The sequence below is a fragment of the Sphaerodactylus townsendi genome, linkage group LG09, assembly GCF_021028975.2.
Source record: "Sphaerodactylus townsendi isolate TG3544 linkage group LG09, MPM_Stown_v2.3, whole genome shotgun sequence".
In the NCBI taxonomy this organism is placed as follows: Eukaryota; Metazoa; Chordata; class Lepidosauria; order Squamata; family Sphaerodactylidae; genus Sphaerodactylus; species Sphaerodactylus townsendi.
In genome coordinates, this window is record NC_059433.1 from 16,606,140 (window position 1) to 16,629,150 (window position 23,011).

The 23,011-nt window shown below is 39.5% G+C and overlaps 1 protein-coding gene across 1 annotated transcript in view; it reads left to right on the top strand.

The window, feature by feature from the left end:
• Positions 1-23,011, top strand: part of GMDS (GDP-mannose 4,6-dehydratase) — a 361,677-nt gene that overhangs the window by 20,214 nt on the left and 318,452 nt on the right. The window contains exons 3-4 of the mRNA XM_048508014.1: positions 1,540-1,627; positions 3,275-3,384. Of these exons, the coding sequence (XP_048363971.1) occupies positions 1,540-1,627; positions 3,275-3,384 (198 nt within the window). The remainder of the gene's footprint in view (positions 1-1,539; positions 1,628-3,274; positions 3,385-23,011) is intronic.

Sequence of the window (23,011 nt, forward strand, 5' to 3'; positions counted from 1 at the left end):
TCTCTGCTGCTCTGTGGTTCTTCACTATTCTAGGAAAGTGAGGATGATGGAAAGGGGAAAGTGAGGATGATGTATGAGTCTGAAATTGTGTGCATCGAGGAATGCTGCTGTAAATTTCGTTGTGCGTGCACAATGACAATAAAATGCTTATGCTTATGCTATCCTCACTTTTCAGTTTCAGTCTCTAGCTCCTTCCTCTTCTCCGTGACTTCTGGGTTGCCTGTTTGTACAACACATGGCGCTGGGAAACTGCTTAGTTGTAATATTAGCGGCATCAGTGTCTGAAAAGTATGCATTTTAGAGCCAGAAGGTGGAAAAGCAGGGCAAAATCTTTGTTCATAGCTTAGTGCCTGTATCCCACTCTCTTGAGTGCTTTACCCCCTCCTAAGATTGTAGCATTACAGCTTGACTAAAGAAAAATTGCTTGGAGAGGCAAGCTGAGGAGACAAGGCATAGACAGCAGAGCAGCAGTGGCGTAGGAGGTTAAGAGCTCATGTATCTAATCTGGAGAAACCGGGTTTGATTCCCAGCTCTGCCGCCTGAGCTGTGGCCCAGTCACAGCTTCTCAGAGCTCTCAGCCCCACCTACCTCACAGGGTGTTTGTTGTGAGGGGGGAAGGGCAAGGAGATTGTAAGCCCCTTTGAGTCTCCTACAGGAGAGAAAGGGGGGATATAAATCCAAACTCCTCCTCCTCCTCCTCCTCCTCCTCCTCCTCCTCCTCCTCCTCCTCCTCCTCCTCCTCCTCCTCCTTCTTCTTCTTCTTCTTCTTCTTCTTCTTCTTCTTCTTCTTCTTCTTCTTCTTCTTCTTCTTCTTCTTCTTCTTCTTCTTCTTCTTCTTCTTCTTCTTCTTCTTCTTCTTCTTCTTCTTCTTCTTCTTCTTCTTCTTCCCTTGTGTTGTTACAACTAGCCCTGGTAACCTCCTTCTACATTATGTCTACCTCTGTCTGCCCTGTTACTACAATACAAATGTTAGTCTTCCAGTTGTCATATGATTTGCTTTGTATTTTTTTTTTCACTATTCTAAAATGTGTCTATATGGGAAGTAAATCATAGCACTTCTCCCCTGAGCTGGAGGACATCTTGTGGGTAATTCGGACCGTCCGATCGGGGAGGCAGGAAATGAAATCTTTCCTCTTCCTGTTGGTGTGGGATTGCCCCCTCCTCCTCAGTTGCCTCAAGGGGAGTAGCAGCTAACTCGGTTACTTGTGCTTATTCTGTGTGCCTCTATTTCCATTCCTGTCTCATTTCCATTCCCCTTTTCTTCATTTCTTTATTTTTCTTATCTTTATCTTGCTCTTTTCATGTGCCTTTCCTCTCCTTGTTCTTCACGGACAGCGTTCAGATGGGCTCCAGCTGAGCTGTGTCTAAAGGAAAGCCAGCTCTGGAAGTTTTGCAGCACTTATTCCTCCACAATGCAAAAAGACTCAGACCAGGAGGATTTCCTTTCAGAGGAGAATATGGACTTTCAAAGCAATGTTTGACAATAAAATTTTCAGCCATAGTCAAAGAACTAAGTCTTCTGCTTCAATTACATTCTAGGTGCATGGAATTGTCCGTAGATCCAGCTCTTTTAACACTGGACGGATTGAACATCTCTACAAGAATCCACAAGCTCACATAGAAGGAAGTAAGGTTTTGGATGGGATATGGAAGGAATTGTGTTGCATGTTAGTTATTATAGGAACATGGGCGTAGCTGGGAGGTTTGTACAAACTTGTGTAAGGTTGGATTCTGGATAATGACGATATCCCAAACGTGCTTCCATGCTTGGGAAACAAAAAGTTCAGACATACTTACATTTCAGCCCCATCAAGAGGGCCTGGCACCACAGGAGGCCCAACAAAGTGAAAAAAAAGTGAGGATCCCCCATAGGGAATAATGTAGATACACTGCCAAAAACATGTGTATCTCCTTGGCCAGCTCTACCAGTGCATGAGGACCAGGTGGGCAGTGGAGGCTGACTACAGTCAGTTCAACCTGAGTAAAACATTTCCATCTCCCCCATTTTGTTCACACTCACCCTTTTGAAACGATTCCTGGCTGCCATTATATGATAAATGCAAGGGAGGGGAGGGGAGGGGGCTCGACATCTGGACCTGACCCTCCCACCCTAGTGGAGGGAGGGGGAGGGGAGGGAGGGGTGGCATGCAAGGGAAGGGGAGGGAACACACCTGACCACGCCGGCATAGCACTTTGTGTCTGTGGCCCTGGGGGTGAGTGGCAGCTTCCGGGTTGGGCATCGCTGAGCTTTACTATGTCAGGCCGCTCAATTAAGTACCCCCACCACTGGTGCATTTGCCCCTTGTGCAGGCAGGGTGGATATCCCCACCAGCACAGGGCTGGCTGCGGGGGGGGGGGGGGTCGCTACCCCCTCTGGATTGGGCTGTAAATCATGCAAGTTGTTCCGGCTTTCTGTTGAAACATAGATCTGGTGATCAGATAGTGGCTTGTACTACATTTTAGGTGTCTCAGCAAAACATCTTGGAAAACATCCAAGTGTTGTTGTACTCTGTTAGCATCTGTCCTTGGATCATGGGAGAAAGATGGGTACTTAAATAATAGAACAGTGATAGACTGTGAATGGCTTTTTCATGTAATGTTTTAAACTGGGGTCCCCAGCCTTTGTGAGCATGGTTGCCCACACATGCCCACACATAGTAGCTCAAATATAAAGAAGGGGGGTAATTTTAAAAAAATGTATTGGGAAAGGGGAGTGAATGAGAGTATAAAATCAACAAGATGGTGGCAGGTATTATGAAATGTTATTTTAATGTGCATAGCCATTCAGAATCCCAGCTGGAAAGTGTCCCAACTTCCCCCATTCACTTTCCAAAACAGTCGGTGGGTGCCATGATGCCGACATGTACCATGTTGGAAACCCTGTTGAAAATAGAAACCAAAAAATTGTAAATATAGTGAATAATGTTATTGATGGAATGTATTAGGATGTAGGGTTTTTTAAAAATGCACTGTATCCTGTGAACGAAGGCAATTATTCTTGTGGAAATGACTGCTTCTCCTAAGCATTTACTTGCAGATAAGCGCATGGTCATGAAAGAATGACAGACCTTAGCCAGTGGTAATGACAGTAGCAGCAAGGAATGGGTTCAGTAATGTGGTGGCATCAAAACACTTTGATCCACTGTGCATGGCATAATATTTGAAATTAGTATTTTTAGCTTATGGGGCACTACATATTCATTAAACGTAGCTCTGTATCACTAATGTCAATGTCAAACCTTCATGATTCTAACTTGGTGTTTTTTGTCTGAAGACATGAAGCTGCATTATGGAGATCTCACAGATAGTACGTGTCTGGTGAAGATAATTAATCAAGTAAAGCCTACAGAAATTTACAATCTTGGAGCCCAAAGCCATGTCAAGGTGAGTAACAGTCACCAACTGTGTTTTCTACTAAAGGTGTGGAGACCTGTGGATGGGTGTGTTAGTGCAGTTTATTCTGTTTCTACTTTTTCTCCTTTTTGTTAGATTCCCTCCCCCTTCATTTTGTTACTAAAAGCTTAATGCAGTACATTGGATCCTTTTGACTACCCAGAATGCTATGAGAACGATCTGAACAAAAGCCGTGCGGGATGGGAATGGCTGGATCCAACAAATTGTTCTTTTATGGATTATTGCCTTTCCCTATTCATCATTTAACTAAAATTTTGATTTCTTAAAAATCGCTTACTTATATTTGCCATTTGTTTTTGTCATATTAATTTTAAATGAAATCTTCTGGAATGCTGTCAACAGTTGCCAATATCCTTTTTTCGTAGAATTTTTTGCAACTGCATGTCATTTTTTTGCTATTTTCTTGGGTTTTTTCAAGGGTTTATATTCCATTTGCTCTCTTGTGTGTGTGTGTGTGTTTTTTTCTTTTTGGCAAATGTGGCCAGTTAGTATACTAGGTTGATATAAAATGCTTTTGCAGCATTTAAAGGGTTTTCCTCTTGCATTTGTTAATGGAAAGTATTCATTAATGGTTTTAATGGATATTTTATAAAAGATTCTATAGAGTTTGTGGATCATATCCTGTTTGTCAATATTTTCACAAACTTTCAGTCAGTTATTAGTGATGACTACATCAGTATTTAGTTTTTTGTAGCATTAGTTTTAGGTTGCCAGTCATGTTATTACAATGCCAATACATTTATATGTTTGTTTTGATTTACCTTAGTTTGTAAACTTCATTTCAATAAACTAAAACAAGATGCATTGTGGGGGGATGTAAGTTGGTATTTGTGTATGTATTATGTTATGTAATGCCACCGCATGGTTTGGCATTATTTAACAAGCCTTAGGCATGCATGCTTCCTTCAGAGTTATGGTTAATGATGCTGTGAATTTCTCGGTGAACCTGTTTGGTGCTTGAGCTTAGCTTGTTCAACACTCATGATCAGACCGTGAGCCAATTAGGAATGTGTTCAGTTTGAACTGTGAAACTTGCACAGCTGCTAAACAAGTTTGCAGCTGCCAGTTGGTTGGAAGCCAACTCGACAGATCAGCTGGGAGTCGTGTTCTGACCCTGACCACTCAGCAAAATAGCTGTACAGTAAAACTGCAAAAGAGGGATGAAAAAGAGCACCTTTTGCTTCCCCTTCAAGCTGGGCAGAGACAGAAGTACTGCTTTTTCTCATTTTCTCTGGGGCCCAAACTGCCAGTTTATGGTAGGGAGAAGAGAAAGAAAATCAGCTGAGCTTTTGATCAGTGTGCCCCTTTCCCCATTCGGTGCACCAAACCAGGAAGGCAGCAAAGTTTCCTGCATGCGAGATAAAAAGAACCCACCTTCTTAAAACAGTATACAAACAGCTGCTCAGGATGGCATTGAACTGACTCACGTTCCAACGCATTGGAACCTTTAGTCAGAATCCATGAATTTGGGAGCTTTTCTTTCCAGGACTTTTGGATGTAGCTGCAGATTCTTGGCTGAAACTTGCCTCAGCTCCAGCTTTGGTTGGTAAGATTGAGTCTATGTATAAGGTGCAACAGGAAGGATTCTGTTTTATATTCACTCACACCCCTGCAAAAATAGATTGTAGAGGAAACTTTAGCAGGAAAATGAAAGGTCTCACTGTGTTCAGCCCCAGTTAAAGAAGAAAGGGAAATTGATGTTGGGAAAGGTTTTATCCTTAGCTCTGACTTTTTAAATAGTTCAAGTACTTCAAAACATGTAGCTGGCTGCACAGCTTAGAACCAACTGTATGTGTGTTAAGTGCTGTCAAGTTGCTTCTGACTCAAGGCAGCCCTATGAATCAATGTCCTCCAAAATGTCCTATTATTAACAGCCATCAGCTACTGCCATGTTATTGGAACTCATGCTTGACTGTGATCTACAGCTTTATCCAACAAGACAGAACTCCGGACAGATGATCTACTTTGTGATGTTGCTAACTTTACTGTTCCCACCAGTAAGGCTGGGGGAAAAAATCAGCAAAAAAAAAAAGATACATGGTCATATGTTTGGCAGGGCTGGGAATCAAACCCGGTTCCTCCAGATTAGATACACGAGCTCTTAACCTCCTACACCACTGCTGCTCCTTAGAAAACATAATAAACAGATAAGGAATGTGCCATATATAATGTTTTAATGTCGCCTTGTAGAAAGGTGAGGACCATTTCTTTCTGTAGTAGCAGTTTTTCACAGTACCTCCCAATTTGTACCGTTTCCCCGAAAATAAGACATCCCCAGAGAATAAGACGTAGTAGAGGTTTTGCTGAAGTGCTAAATATAAAGCCTCCCCTGAAAGTAAGACGTAGCAAAGTTTTTTGTTTGGAAGCATGCCCGTCGAACAGAACACCAGAGCATGCAGCTGTGGAGCAGAAAAATAAGACATCCCCTGAATATAAGACATAGCGCATCTTTGGGAGCAAAAATTAATATAAGACACTGTCTTATTTTCGGGGAAACACGGTAGACTGGCCTTTCTGAGTATATCAGGTGACCATGCTTTCTTACCATCTCCGAGGCAATGTTAGGCCAGGTTTGGTGAAGCCTTTCTGGGGATTATTTATTTGAAGGCTGCAAATGGGCTGATCATGAAGAGTCTATGGTTGGGCCTTGATGTGCGGTAGATATTGTTTAAACGTTTTCGTCATTAATTGTTGTATTGATCTTGTTTGTATTTCTGTGCTAACATTGTAAACGACCTGGAGATCTTTTTAGGAGCAAGCTGAGTTTAAATGCCTTAAAGAAATATAAAAAAATTAGTCAGGAAATGGTTGCCTTCACCTCGGCCCCCACCAGTTATCCATTCTCAAGGCAGCACTGGTTTTTTTGTACTGTGTGTGAGGACTAGCGTAGCTGCCCTTCTTGCATTTGTGTACGTCTGCGTGCTTTAAATGCCCCATAAACCATTATGTCTGGTTATTACTTGGTCTCATTTAGAAATGAGACACAACTATTTACTGTGTATTGCAACCAAATACCATTGTAACTGATGTGTAGTTGGATTTCAGTTGTACAAAATGCATTCATATTATAAAAAAATATTGTTTTAATATTTTGTTAATCATATCAAAATAATGTCTAAAGAATAAGTATTCAATTGAATGTACTTAAATCATGTCTTTTAATGCTGTACACAATTATCTACACATTTCTTTTATATTTCTGGGTGATAGATTTTCTGCTATTTCTGTTAGGTCATTTTTCTTGCCTTAAATGGGTGCAATGTTTTTTATATTTAAACTTTTATCACTACATCATGTGATGTCGATGATAAAAATATTCTGTTGTGTTGCGGAGCTGGCGTGGGACTGTGCCAATGCTTTTGCCTCCTCTGCCAGTGTGAGGGGCACTCCCACAGGCAGAGGGGGCAAAGGCACTGGTGGCCAGTCATACCTCAACTCTGCGGTGTTGAAACCTGAAAGATAGGGTCATTGTGGAGCCGTGCTGGCATTTGATTGGGTGCTGGTGTGGAGGGGAGGGGCAAGTCAGGGCATTTCTGGAGGTGGAGATGATGTTAGTCAGCTTCTACCCCAGCTTTGCAGGTAGGTATGTTGTGGCCTGGGGCTTGGACTTGTGCCACCCAAAAGGGTGTTGTAAGTCCATTTAGATCTATGGAGGGCTTTCTGGTGGCAGTTTTTTTAAAAAAAAATCTGCCTCCCCATACCTCCGGGAAGCCTTCTGGAGGTGGCAGGGTGGCATAGCAGCTGCACTGTTCCTGGCTGCCTTAGGCTGTGGATTGGGCTATTAGAATTCTGTTTGTACTTAAATCTTACTAAACACAGTTCACTGATCAAGTTTCTTTTCATATGATGCCTCTGTTTTTTACCCAATGGAGATGTTTAATGCAAGCGTTTTATTTTTTCAGTTTTCCTAGTTGAATTGCAGCTGAAAGTCTCTGAAACAACACTTCTGTTACTCAAGTAAAAGTTTTAAAAAAAACTTTCTGTAATCAGACCATCCTGATGAAATACCTCTTTTCTATGTTTCAGCGCGGTACAAAAAGTACACAACCCATCAGAAACAATTGGTGTTTTGGTACTTACCAGCTATGTAGACTGTTGATCATTGTCTGCTGCTATGAATGTTATATTACAATATTATATACTACAAATATATAAAAGTGTGTTTATAAAAGTACTAGTAGTAGCATGGTTTTTCAAGCAACAGAAAATACTCAATAAGACATAATGTGTACTAACAGTACAATCCTGTGAAGAGTTATAACAGTCTATACCCATTAGCGTCTGCATACGTTGTCACTTGTATGTCTTACCTATATTAAGTTGGATTGCTTATCTTGCTATATTTGTTCAAGCTTCTGCCGAATCTATTCACTTGTTTTGGTTTTGCTTCTCTGTAACTAATGCCTAGTAGTGCTAAGGATTGCTATTTTAGGTCTTAACCAAGAGAAAGGTGGGGTATACATGAAGTAAATGAAAATATATGTATATTTAAGATGGTTCTAGTCCTTGGCTCCTCCCTCTCCCATGGACTGTTTTTACTATTGGAAAGGATCAGAGCTATGTTTCTATGAAAACAAGACCAAGTTTATCACTAGCTGTACACTAAGCCTTTGCTTCACAAGACACATGGGTCATATTATCAATGACTACTGTTGTTCAGGAAAGAAATAGTTTTTCATTCTGGAGCTGCCAGTCTGTAAAATAAAATAAAAATGATGACTAGTTGAGAGCTGAGATAAGACTTTTACAGCACTAACAAACTGCATAGGTATGATGGTTGCTATGAATATATTACGTGCTCATGTAGGCCACCTTACAAAAATGTTTATCTCAATATTAATTAGAGTTACCGTTAAGCATAGTAATGCAGAATTTTCAACTTAAGCAAAATAGGTCTTATGAACACTTGTAATATGTGGGATTTACTATTTTATTTTGGTTTCGATGAAAATGTGTTTAACTAGTCTTGTAAGCTTCCTTAGTCCATGAAGAGAGGTAGAATATAAATGTTTTAATACATTAATTAATAAAATAAAACTGGGGAATTATTTTAAATCAGGAGAACTTCATTCCTCATTGGTCAATAGTTGAGAAAAAAGCTCTAAATTCAGTAATAGTTATTTTGGTGCAGTACACTTTGCATGGTTAAAATATTGTTTCTTAGCTGACGATTGACTTTGTAGGGTATCTCCATTTTTCATGATTTGATGGTCTGATGGGGATAGCGGCCATTTCCACTGCACCTGTTTGGTATCTAGAGGAGAAATAACCAAGTGTAGAACTACTCATTCCATAGAGAAATAGAATTCAAAGATCAATCCCAATCTTACTTTGTCAAGATGTTAGTGTCTTTTGTAATATAACATGAGAAGTTTACCCATTCATAACAATATTAAATATGAAGTTTAATTTTACATTTATACAAGGTATCACATGCATGATCTTCAAATCAGACAGTGATGAGTTATATCATCACTTTTTATGTACATAACACTATCAAATTAGTTTGTTTAGGCCCTTTATGTATCCTGCTTTTCTCACAATGCAGTCAGGACCCAAGGTTGGTGACAACAATAAATTAAATAAAAAAGATTAATACTAAAATTAAGTAAAACACATATTTAAGAGAGGCAATTAAAAATTAAGGCACAATTAAAATAATTAACTAAATGAAACAATAACTATAACATACTATTTGTGGGGTCATTTCTTACTGTAGTGTTCATCTCTTGCCTGTGACATTTGCAGTGTGCAACAGTTAGTTAAAGTTAAATAAAATTGTTTCCATTTCACTAGTTAGGGATAGCTGGTAAATTACTGAATTCATGTAAATTCAGTAATATTTTAATGACCTTTCTGTTTTAGATGTTGAGTACATACTATGTCTTTTAAGTCAAGATCGCTGAGCTGAGTTTTTGCTTGTTAGAACTCATATACAATAGAGGCCACAGCAAAGTCCCTGGAGTTCCCTCTTAATAGCACAAATGTGTCATTTAAAAATGGGTTTTGTAGCTTTTGTTGCATGCAATTCTTTTATAACATGTAAATATTTTATTTGAGAGAGGGAGCAGTCTACGAAAGCCCAGTGATACTTGTCCAAACAGATGGTTTTATTAGATCTGAGCAGAGCTGTAACCTTGATAGCAGCTAATAATGTTTGGAATGTCTCTTAAAATTAGTAGACCACACAAAAGTGTAGCTGTTTATATTGTGTAAAATCTGAGTACTTGCTATAACTAGAAATGTAGTCTAGTGTTGGCTAAATCTATAAATCGTACATAATTTTACTGAGGCATTGCAAATTCCTTATATTGGAGCAGTTAATTATATTGTTTGCCTTTTTAAAACGCACGTGCGCACACATGCAGAAAATAGGGAATAGTATCAGGAAAACTATATTTTATGGGGAAGATACATTGATTTAAATGGGTGATTAAATCTTAAGTTTGTTCTATTGTCTCCTGGAAACAAGTTTTGTGAAATTAAAAAGGACAACCAGTATTACTTGTGGTTAGTATTACGGGCTATATTATCTAACTGCTTATTATTCTTTTGGTTTTGTAAAAAGATTCATTTAAATAGTAAATTTAAAAAATCTGTGATGATTCTGTTGTGTACTTTTGTACACAGTGTACTGTTGCTGGTTTTGCATGTGCACGTATTCTGAAATCCACTGTACTCTTGCAATACCAGGTTTAAATTATTTCAATATTAGAGTTAGCTGTAGGTTGAACTGCATAGCTCAGATTTGATCATTCAGCTCTTAGCTGTTTCGAACATAAGTACATCATCAGCATGAAAGGCAGATGGCGGTTGCTGTGAAGAAGTTGCAGCCCGAGCCTAGAATATGCTGGCAGGACAATAATTGTTTCAAAAAGGGCATGTCACCACACACACAGCGCTATGGCACCAAGAAGCAGTGGTGTTGCAAGGAACTTTCTCTGCTATGGCAGACATCTGCTGTCATAGATATTTAAACCTAAGGTGGCTGTGGAAATCCTTTTACTTTTTTAAAAATAGTTTTGGATAACATTTCAGTTGAAAATATATGTTTGGAAAGTATGGTTGAAACCATTTTATTTCTGTCAAATAGATGGCAGCAGAGCATTACAGACAACAATGAGGCACTAAATTTCTGAAACCGTAATGAAAGACGCATGACAGACACTAAAAGTAGACTTCTACCAACCGCAGCCTTATAAAAGTTGTAGCGGTATATTAAATGAGAAAGAATGCTACTATTGATAATGCAGGAGAACAGGAGACGATGGAGCTTATGCAGCGCTATACGTTCATGAATAGTTCCAGGTGGAAAACCTTCATCAACTCGTGCAATGTGATTGAAGTCAGCTAAGATAATACACACATCAAAACAGATAGACAAGGAGAAATAGAAAGTGTTTGCAAGTTTGAAGTGAATTAACTTCTGCCTTGGGGTACTGTGGGAGTAAGCCTGCGTGCCTTTTTCAAGATAAGCTACTCAGAGAAAGGAAATGTCAGTTCTCAGATTGGGTTGGTATTCCTTAAGAGCAGTGGTCGTGGATCAGGGATTATGATCTTTCCTTTTTTAAACAGAGTTTTCAAGTTTCTCTCATCCATGATATAGTTGTGACTAAAATGGTACATTAAAATGCATACAACTGATGATGGATTTTGAAATAGTTTAATCTTTAATGTGTAAGAGAATTTCATTATTTTCTATGCAAGATAAGTGCATCTGAAACTGATTCTAATGGAGTGCTGTGCAGAAGTTTAGACCGCTTTTCAAATGAGTACAGAATTACTGAGAATCCACTTTAATGTGTTTTATTGTACTTTAATTTAGAAATGCTTATCAATATGCTGTAAAAATATGAATGATTTATGTTATGTTCTACTTGTACTTATCCGGCTGAATGAATGACAATATACTTTACTGTATGTATACTAAATTTGAATTTATTCATTTTGGTGTCATGGCCATGATCCAGACAGTTTGATTTGCTTGATGTTCACCGTGAAAGCGGTTTGGAGGATTTTGATAGGATCATACTCACATATGAAAAAATGCACATTCAGAAGGCATAACAAGAAATCCCCTGCCATTAATTTTGCCTGACGTGTGTATTTTCAAAATGTTAATTAATAATTAAATTTGAAAGATTCATAATTGTACAATGATACTACTTAGGCAACATTTGGTGAAATTTTATTAGAGAAAATTTAATTCAATGTAATTTTAATACAATTATAGACCAATAGAAAAAATTAAATATTAAATATTTATTATATTATTAATATAATATAAAGTGTTAATATTAATATAATATAAATTAATATAATATAATATATAATTAATCTAATATAAATTATTAATATCATATCAATATTAATATAATATAAATTCCAGAGCAATATTACTATAATATTAATATAATGTAAATAAATAAAAGAAATAGACTATGGGGTCCATGTAACACATCCGAAGTTTTAGTATTCTTCTGCAAATTGCAACCTATGAGCTTAGAAAACGAAAGCAGAAAACTTGGCTTGAAATCTGATGAAAGTTCTCAGCTGGTCTCTCACTGCATGGGTATTCAATAAAAATTGGTTTCATACTAGACCTTTAGCACTGCTGTATTGTAGTATTCAAAAAGTATCATTGTTATCTGCTACCTGTTACTGTAACTTGCTAATTAAGTAATTGTAGTTAATGATAAACATGTTAATGCTTATCTGAAAATTACAGCACTGGGTTTAAAACACAGGCAAATACTTTCCCCCAATTTATCACTGCATATATATTCACTATCAGCCAAACTTTCACATACACAATGGTCAAGAAATGCTGATTGTGCAGATAGAAAGCCAGTCAGTTATTTCATAGGCCTAACAATTTACAGGTCTGTAGTTGCATTTAAAAATCTGGGTGAGACTATTACAAAAATGAATTAGTCTGATTACAATGCTTAATTTTCTAGTCTATGTATCCATCTTCAGACAGCACAGGAGTGTTTTATATAAGTTATTTTCTCATGTTATTCCCTGACTTATCTTTTATCCAATTTTTCAAAATTTGAAGATGTATTTTAGAGTGGTTTTTTTAATATATACCATATAACCATTTTACTCTTCCTGGTAAACGATTGAAGGTTAGAGTTTAACATAAATTTGGGGGGTCAGTCTTTCAATGTAAAATTAATAAATGTGTATTAGTTAGGGCTTGAAGTGATACGAGGTAAGATTTCTTTGTAAAAAATTCCAGGATGTTGTTACTTTAAGTGGATCAATGCTCTAAACTTCAGAATTTAGGAGGAAATGCAAGTAAGACCAAACTACAAAACTTTAACAGTGTTGTTCAAAGTTCTGGCCTTAGTGTTCTAGGAGTGAACGAATTGCCTGACAGATAAAACTGTGGTTCCGGAAAACCGTGCATTCAGTACAGTGCATTATCAATCCATGGATTGCGAGCATCAGCTGTTCACAACCAGGATTGTAAATGCTCTAGGGATTTGTGTTTCTACAACCAAATCCTGAGGTGCATGCTCTCACCATTTCAATAACCTTGCTGGACAAATAAATAAATAAAGTAAAAAGTTACTTGGGTGCTGTGTGGTTTTCGGGCCGTATGGCCGTGTTCTAGCAGCATTCTCTCCTGACGTTTCGCCTGCATCTGTGGCTGGCATCTTCAGAGGATCTCCTCTGAAGATGCCAGCCACAGATGCAGGCGAAACGTCAGGAGAGAATGCTGCTAGAACATGCATTGGCTACAGCCCTCAAAACCACACAGCACTCCAAGTGGATTCCCGGGCCGCAAAGCCTTCGACAATACATTAAAAAGTTACTGTTCTGCTACAGTATTTATGAAATTCATATATTGTGATTTAGGATAGTGTTAGAGATGAGAAGGCCTGGATAAATGCCAGAAAAAATGGGGGAAAAGTGTTGCCCCTCCCAGGTCTTTTTTCCTGACTTTTCTAACAGAAAAATTGGAAATTTGAGAGCATATTGAAAAAAAAAATCTATTTTAGAATGACTGAAATACTTTTAAAGACAAGCTGGGCATGCTGTAAATGCTTTATGAGAAGAGCACGCAGGGCTCTCATTGCTTTACAGCTGTTTCTCTTCTTTTGACCTGATTTGTGGTTGACCTTTTTACTTTTTCTTCACACCACTGTGACACATGTCCCCACAGAGCAGGTAACATGGCTTATTGTCCCACCCTGCAGGAGGGGGGAAAAGATCAGAAGGATGTGGGGCAGAAACTGCCTCAGAGGAAAACAGAACATTTCACGGAGAACTTACTGAATAGCAGAAATTAAGGCCCATGTGCTAAGATAGCATTAGGTGCATTGCATATATTTCAGTTTTGCTTGTGCAAAACTAAGGCATGTATAACTGTTAAATTCCATAAATATGTCAAATACTGCAATTGTATATACTAGTACATTGTAAATGATACATTTTGTGTTTTTTAAAACAGGAATATTTGTTAAGGCTTATAGGACCGTAAGTATTGCATGCATCTCAGCCCTCAATTTCCATTTTTTCCCTTAAAAGGCACATTTCCCTTAAAAGGCACATTATTCTTGGGTATAAATGAAGTAAAGATGTGAGACAGATAAACAGTAGGTTAATGAATGGCTGAGAACATGAGACATGGACACTGGCATATCTAGGAAGCAGGAAGCAATTGACCCTGATGCCTTTTGCCTGGATCCTGTGGGGGCACATTTTGACCCCACACTCCCTCTGCCCCCCCCCCAAGCCCCTGGCTAAACTCCTTCTATCCTACCCCCCACAAACTTCCCCAGTTGCTCCCCCACTGCCATGCAGCTTCCCCCACAAAAATAACCACTCTGGTGTGCATGTCAGGCAGTAGACGAGGCACAGTGGGCCACAGGCACAGGTGGTACAGCAGCTCTGACCTGGGGAGGGCTTGCCTGCGAGACCAGGCAAGGCAGAAGGTTCCTGGAAAAGAGCCATAACCCTACTTTGTTGTCATCATTCTCCTCTTCTGCCTGACTCTGGGTGCTTGGCTCTGCCCTTCATGGTTCTCCTGGCACGGTCCTCCTCTGCAAGATGCCTCCTGCAGCCTGCAGGGCACAGAAATGGTGAGGTGCTGCCAGGGCGCACCTTGCTGGCCAGACCCTGGGCACTGTTTTGTGGTGGGAGAGGAGATATGGGTGTTGCCAAGAGGAGGGAAAGAGGAAATCATGTGGAGAGGGGGATACCGGGGAAAATGAGGTGCCCCCCACAAGTCCTTGAGGGTTCTCTAAAATGCAGGTGGGCCTGGTTCAGTGGCCAACACCACACAACTGTGCCATAGTTTTCCTAGGCAGAGGCCTCTGAGTTGGGGGGAACTCAGAGGAAAATCTAAAGACAAAGGAACAGACCAATGTAGGTTGGCTGTTTGGTGGGAAGGAAGAAGGAAGCAGGAAAAGGGCTTTCAGGAAAGAGAAAGAGAAAATAGTGGAGGAGCGGGAAATGAAATGGTTCCCACAAGTCCATGTGGGTTCCTGGTTATAAATTAATCACTAATACAGGGCATCTTCCCGCAGCAACTCAGAGAGGTGGCTGCCCACTACATAAAAAAAACCATCCCTACAAAAAAAATTATGGGGCCAATTATTGCATTGCTGATGTGGTAGAAGACCTAAATTGCCACTGATTGTTGTGGTAAATTGGCTAAAAATGAACACATTGAAATGGAATCCTGAAAAGACAGGTGACACAAATTGGGAAGGTGGAGATCTTGAATGACACTGCGCTCCTCACAAGCTGGCTTTTGATGACTCAGTTAAGAGCCCTGAGGTTATGGTATCCCCAACATTATTGTTAGAGACAGTTTTGATTTTATCCATTTGATTTTATCCATATTGTTAGAGAAGCAAGTTAATATAGCTACAAAAAAGGCTTTCATCCAACTGAGCCGAGCTTGAAAGATGGCTGTTTACCTCGATATGGCTAATCTGGCCGTATGGATCCATGCCACAATAACATTAAGGCTAGACTACTGTAATGAATTGGTGATTGGTTTTACCTCAAAATCAATTAGGAAACTCCAGTTTTTGCAAAACACCATCCCTTGGCTATGATCAGGAGCTAGATGTGACACACATCTGTAATTCTGCAGGCACTTCTGTGACTGCTTGTGAGTTACTGCACTCAATTTAAGGTACCAACTATCACATACAAAGGGTTTCATGGCTTTGGACCCTCATGTCTGCAAGATAGCCTCTTCCACTATGTCCTGCCACTACAGCTTCAGAGTAGGGTTTTCTTCAGGTGCCAACCTGCAAATGGATAATATCAAAACTGTCTCTGCACATGCCTTCTCCATTTTGGTCTCCTTTATGGAATGGTCTGCCTGAGATCAGAAAGGCTCCCACTTTCCTGGGTTTCAGCAAAAAAATTAAAACTGAATTACTCAAGAGTGGTTTTCTATGCAGCCAATAGAGTTACATTGCACTGAAAGTTTCACAAAATTACTTGAATTAACTATTAGGGACAGTGGTCTATACTACTACTACTATGTATAGACTCCAATGATGTAATTTCTTCATAATTTAATATTTCATGTTAATAATTTGTAACTTCTTGTAAATGAAGAAGATTTATCCCTCAGTGCTAAACTAGATGAGATGTTGCAGGTCTTGGACATCATCAAGGTTGTGAACTGAACTGGAACTATGGTTCAGGAGAAATCTCAACTTTTCCCCTAAGCTGTTTTCCTGCTACGAATCACACATGCTTGTGGGTACTTATATAATAGTTTCCATATTGGGACAAAGAGTATTATTTATTAAATAATAATAATTAAATAATAATATTATTTATTAAGTAGTGGGAAGGGAAGTTCCAATACAAAACCCTTCCCATAGATCCTATTAAAACAGATTTAGAGAGATGAGAGATCTAGTTGCCAGTCTCCACGTCATCTGAATTTATTGATCTGTATATTTATTGTAAGGTTGGCATCTTCTGAAGTTAATATAGTACATGCAGCTTTTTCAACACTTGATTTTGTTATGAACTGAGGACAGGAAAGTGAGAAGTTCACCTTCAGCTAGAAAATATGTAGATAATATTTATTCTGTTGATGCAAATTTCAGCCTAAGAATTTATTAAAATGTAGCGTAAAAAACTAGAAATGAAACAAAATTATATCCCAGGAAGTGTAGCTGTAATAGCTGTAGCTGTTAGTCTTTGAGATGCCACAAACCCACCTTCTTATTAATAAGGAAGGAGAGCAGTTGTAGTACTCAATAAAATAGATTCTGCCATGAACCTAGGATCTCTTGCAATTGGTTAGGGTACTCCACTTAAGGGACCGTGATTTTTTTAAAAAAAGACTTTCCAGATCAATACATTTTTGAACAAATCCTTAAACTTCCACCGTAGCATTTTTCCATTCTAATCTTATGGCTAAACTTTTTCTATAAGATATCCATATAATAGTCTGTGTGCTTTTGTAAATGTTATAACTGGAAAATAATGAATACTAAGTTTCCCACTTAAAACAAAGTTTGTAATACTATATGTTACAAGCTTTCTAATTACTATTTTATATTATTTATTTATTCCATTGTATTTATTGGTTGCCCTTCCTCATTGGCTGGCTCAGGGTGCTTACAGCAGTCAGCAAGTGCAATACCAAAACCAACAATAACCAGACAATATCATGAACAATGTTAGTATAGCAATTTAAATGTCAGGTGCTCTCTTGTCTCCCACAAGCATCTTTTAATGCTATTCAAGTAATAGGGTCGATAGGAGGGAAGGCAGCATGATGTAGCCCAATCTCATCAGAACGTGGAAGCTAAGCAAGGTCGGTACTTGAAAGGGATACTGCCAAGAAATGGCCAGTCACCTCTGCTTAATCACTTGCCTTGAAAGCCCCTTCTTTCAAGGGGCACCATGAGTCAGTGGCAACTTGATAGCACTTTAAACACCCACAAAATAAGGCTGGTTGACAACTAGATTGGCTCCAAAGGTGGTTTATAGCTCAGATCCGTTTTATTTTATCGTCACAATAACTGTGAGATACGTTGGGCTGAAAACTTATGTCTAGGTCAAGATAACCTAGCATGGCAGAGTGGGAATAGAACCTGGGGTCTCCCAGATCCTACTGTGATGCTCTAAACACTATACCTGTTCGTTTTCTATTTGCTGACATAGGTATACTCAGAATGTGCAAAGAGCTGATTTGCACAACGCAGAACTGTGATGACTGCCTGAAAAAATTAATATTGAATACTTATAGGGAGTTCGGTGTCTCCAAGGTCAGCAATGACATTGGGGTGTGGGACAGCACTAACTTCGACCTGTTCATGTAATTAGCAAAAATTGCTCTCCTGCCAGTGAAAGTCCTGTGGCAGTTTAAGCATTGTTACGTTAGTGGTACAGCACCGAGCCTCAATGGAGACAGGGAAGAAACAGTGGAATTTATTATAGTTTACATTGGAGGACATTTCTCCAGCCTAAGGAGTTTCTCTCCAACATATGTGACTGGCATAAGGCCGCTTAAGCCAAAGAAAAGCTTCAAATTTTGCCAATAACATGATGGGATGCATGCCAGTATCACCCTGCCTGTAATATGAGCCAATGACATGAAGGCTGTAGAAAGGAGGAAAGTGCTCCCTAGAACCTTCAAGAAGCTAGTCCTTACAGTCCCCACCAAGGGCACTTGGCTGAAGAATCAATATTCTGCCAAGCAATACTGAAGGATCTGATGACCGATTTCCTCAAACTGCCTCTTCCATTGCAGAAGGCAAGGCGATTCTGACAAGCCTGTTCCTAGACCAGTGCCACCATTATGTAAACATTTGAGGTCCGAAAGCGGGCAGCATTCCCCTTGCACAGCTGTCAGTTCTACAAAGCAGTAGGGGCAACTCTGGGAACTAACTCAGCATGCTTGCTTGTACCATAGAGAGAATCAGCCCTGGGGAGCTATTAGATGAGAGAGAGGCTTTGACTTCTGGGTTCAATGATGATGGTCTCCATTGCAATGTGTGCACACAGTGTGGTGCATGCACACTGCAAGCTCAGAATGACCAAAAGGTGGCAGCATTGCATAGGTTACACTGCACTGCAAGCATCTACAGTCTAGTATCCATAAACATGATAGTTGATTCAAGTCCTTCCTTCAGCTGCAGCAACACATTAGGCAGCAGTTTTTTTGAGTTATCAAATTCGCTCCATCTACCTTACAGGTTTGCTGAATCTAATGAAAGTTGAAAAATTTAGTAATAGGTAAGGGATGCCCATCCATCAGAAACACACAGAGACAAAAGTACTTTACAGAATATTTTATTGTGTGCATGTGGAAGCAAATCAAATCAGAAGCCCCTTGGAGGCCTGGCTGAGATGTTTTCTGAAACAAGGGCCCCTTCCGCACACGCAAAATAATGCGTTTTCAAACCACTTTCACAACTGTTTGCAAGTGGATTTTGCTATTCCGCACAGCTTCAAAGAGCACTGAAAGCAGTTTGAAAGTGCATTATTCTGCATGTGCGGAATGAGCCAAGGTTAAGGGTATGCCTTGGTCTCCCATTCTCCTCCTCCTGCCTCTTTCCTTAAGCCCTTGGTCCCTTCTTGTTTTTCTGTATTTATAATCAACTATGATTTCCAGGTTGTCAAACCATGTTGATGGCTACCACAGAACTATTGTTGCAAACTCATGTTATGCCACAATTTCAAAATACAAAGGTGGGTTGTTATGAGGTGTTTTTGAGGGAAAGAGTTTCATATAATTTACAAATTTGGATGGTGAATTATGATTAGGCTGTGTACATTTCTGAGTGGGCTCATGATGTCTAAACTGAAACTTTTCCTCATTAGATTTGCTGATTTTGAGTAGAATTCATGGAGAGTGAATAACTTATTTGAAAATTTTGCTGACTTGCTTCATATTTTCATTAACTGCCTTTCAATTGTTGTCAGCATTCCGTGCCTTACAAAGGTTACACAGTACTTATCAGGTTGGGTTTTTGGGGGGTGATAGTGTTTGTCCGTTTACAAAGTCATTTTTTTTCTACATACCATGAGTGCCTTTTTAGAAGAAAAGTTTGGATTTATACCCCACTTTTGTCAACTGTAAGGAATCTTAAAGTGACTTACAAACTCCCTCTCTTCTCCCCACAATAGATACTTTGTGAGGTAGGTGGGACTGAGAGAGTTCAGAGAACTGTGACTAGCCCAAGGTCACCCAGCAGGCTTCATGTCGAGGAGTGGGGAAACAAACCTGGTTCACTAGATTAGAGTCTGTCACTCATGTGGAGCAGTAGGGAATCAAACCTGGTTCTCCAGATTAGAGTCTGCTGCTCTTAACCATTACACCTCGGTGGCTCTCTGGTAGTTGTACTACTAATAAAATGACAATACATACCCAAGTGGAAGCTAGGGAATAAATGGGAGCTTTCTCTGTTATGTGCACTGCTGTGAATTCCATGTGCATGCTTTATCAGCCACAGAAACGCATACCAAGAACTGTTGGGGCTACTTTTGAACAAATATCATGCGATAGCTTTCTTTTCTTAGTGAGGCATCTTAGTGACATTTGTATATTTGATTATAAACTTGTTCCTAAAGTGTAGATTTTTTAAAAAAATCATTACAAGAGGACTAGGCACATAAGGAAAAGAATGCTGGCAGTTCCAGAATATTTTTTTAACGCTTTTTAAAATAGGGGCTTTAAAACCGGCTGTTGTGGTTTTTCTGGGGCAGGTGGCCATTGTCTGGTGTTTCAGTATTGTGACATGTCTCTGAAGATGCCACAGCCACGTTAGGAGTGAAAACCGCCAGTCCACGGCCACACAGCCCAGAGAAACCACAACAGCCAGTTGATCCCAATTGTGAAAGCCTTCAACTGATTGGCATTAAAACTCTTAAAAGTAAATCCCAAACATGATCTTGCAGATTTATATCATGACATTTTGGCCCCCATTTTGCAGTTGTCAAGCAACTTCTTACGACAGAGCTCCTCGTTTTGGGTGGGTGATTGTTCAAAGTGCCTCTCCTCCTTGCTACAACAGTTATCCAGCTAACTGTACTGCAGAACACGAGTTCACACTTTCTTTTGCAGAAAGGGGCTGCAAGAGGGAGAGGAGGTATTGGGGAAACCAATGAGATTTCTCATCCTGGATTACACCATTGTTTTGGGCACAGCTGTAGCTTCCCCTTGCAACCATGAGAGCATATGTTCTACGACTGGCCCAGCAGAGCTCCAAGGGTTCTTAGCAGGGAGGGAAAACAGGTTGTTTTAAGCTTGTCCAGTATTCAAAGGTAGGACGGTTTTCATGTTTGCAGCTGTGCTGGGGTATTTTGCGGTGTCTTTCTACTTGTCCAGTATTCCTTAGAATGAAAATTCTATGCTGTTGTTCCTATTCTGACTTTAAAAAATGTTTTAATTTTGTTTTTGTACGATATACGTTCATTATATGTACAGTTCAGGAAACAATGAGTCATTCAGTCCCGATGCCTCTTGTATAACATATTGAGTTCACTTTATGTGCTTACTAATCTTGCCTGGTTAAAGCTGTTGCAAGAACCATTTGGTGCCTGTCTCCGAACGTAATGGGACAGTTGACGGCATACCGGAAATGATGTCGTGTATTCTGACATTTTTGCTCAGTTGCGTTCCGAATCATTCCTGTGAAAAATTCCGATATTTGGAAAAACGTTCCAAGTGAAGAATGAAAGTTTGCTATATTTTAAAAAGCAAATTTGTTTGTGTTATTTTTATTTTTAAGAACAAATCGACATTTCATTAGGGTGTTCTCCAACATGGTGTTGTGGTTAAGATTGGTGCACAGTTATCTGGAGAGCTGATTCCCCACTCCTCCTCATGAGTGGCAGACTCTTATCTGGTGGTCTAGGTTTCTTTCCCCGCTCCTGTACATGAAGTCTGCTGGAGTTCTTCAGAGTTCTTCAGAACTCTCTCAGCCCCATCTGCTCAGAAGGTGCCTTTTGTAGGGAGAGGAAGGGAAGGAGTTTATAAGCGCCTTTGAGACACTCCTTGCAGAAGGGAAAGTCAGGGTCTAAATCCAAACCCTTCTTCTTCCTTATTTAAGCCTTTGCTTTTGTTTTGCCTTTTGATTTTATTTAGCATAAATGCAGAGTTTTTAGATGGTTTCCTCCCTATGGTTTTATATTTTGATTGTTGCATCAGCAAAGCTATATGCCTTTTATTACATGCAGGCAAAATAACCAGTTCTAATTTGAATACTGTTTTCTCATTATGTTTAAGATTTGAATCATGATAGTTCTGGACCTGTCATCATCGCAGTAGAAGCGACTAAAAAGATGACTTGGATGCATTCATTGAATAAGCAATCTGCGATACCAGTGATACTGGTGGATATTGGCCTCAGTGTTAAAGTAGATAACTTGTAATATAATCCGAAACAGAGTTGAATCCTAAAACTGGTGATACTTTGCTTTGGATTACCCTTTAGGATACAAATGCGTGTGACCTGTTTTGTTGTTTACATTCATTTACATTTTCTCATTTGTCTGAAATTTAATTGCTATTTTCATATTGACCTTTCCTCAGACTTTTTAAAATCTATATGAGAACTGGTTTGTAGGGCCAGTTGTAGGCTTTAAGATTGTATCTGAATATTTTGACAAAAACCATTAAATCAAACAAATTGTAGAAACAAACAGAAAATCCTAAACATTTAAATAAAGGAGGCATTGGTTTCTAAATTCCTTATTTTGCATTCCCTGGGTGATTCCCCACGGGCGATTAATCGTGTGATACTCACGAGATAAATCATGCTTTTCACAAGAACTCCCCACGGCCCTAGTGCCAAACGCGGCTTCATCACGGTTCTGGCACACGTTCCCCCCCCCATCACGTGTTTTTTCAGAACCTGCATTGAAGTGCACCTTTTTGCCAATCAAACGCCGAAGCCAGTTGGGTGGTGAGAAACGGGACAGATGCGTGTTATTGTTCCCGCCCTTGGAGCCTTCTAGCCAATCAGAATGCAGTGGGCTGTGCACCAAGTGCATGCAGACTTTTTTGGGCTGTGTGCTGGGCGTGGCTACATTGGAATGAAATTACGTTGCTATGATATAATGATTTGTAAAAATTGTTCATGTGTGGGTACGATCGAACGTAAAAATGAAAATATTAATTTTCAATCAGGGGAGGAGTGGTGTTCCTGCTCCGACTCAATAGCCAATCAAATTCTACCTAAGCATAAACATTGCTACGTCGTTGCGCATGCAAAAAAAAAAGATTCTGCTCCACCACAACACAACAGCCAATCAGGATGAGGAAGAACACACCTGCTTACATTGCTTGAATCCATGATAGACATCGAGGTCTTCAGTGGAGTGGGGAGGGAGAATGCATGATGAAAAGGTGCTGTTTCTTTTGAAACCTAGATGTATCCGCCTTTAATTTCTCAGTTGGGATTCGACCACTGTGTAAATTCCATCTCACTTTACAAAATGATAGGACACATTCTAGCTATAATGTTCGAATTCCAGCTAAATTAATTTATTCACTGTGTGCACTGGTAGATGAATTTGTAACATGTCTGAGAATAAACAGAGGTGACAAAAATGATTGTTATTTAACTGTTGTTCTTTTGACTTTTTGAGAACT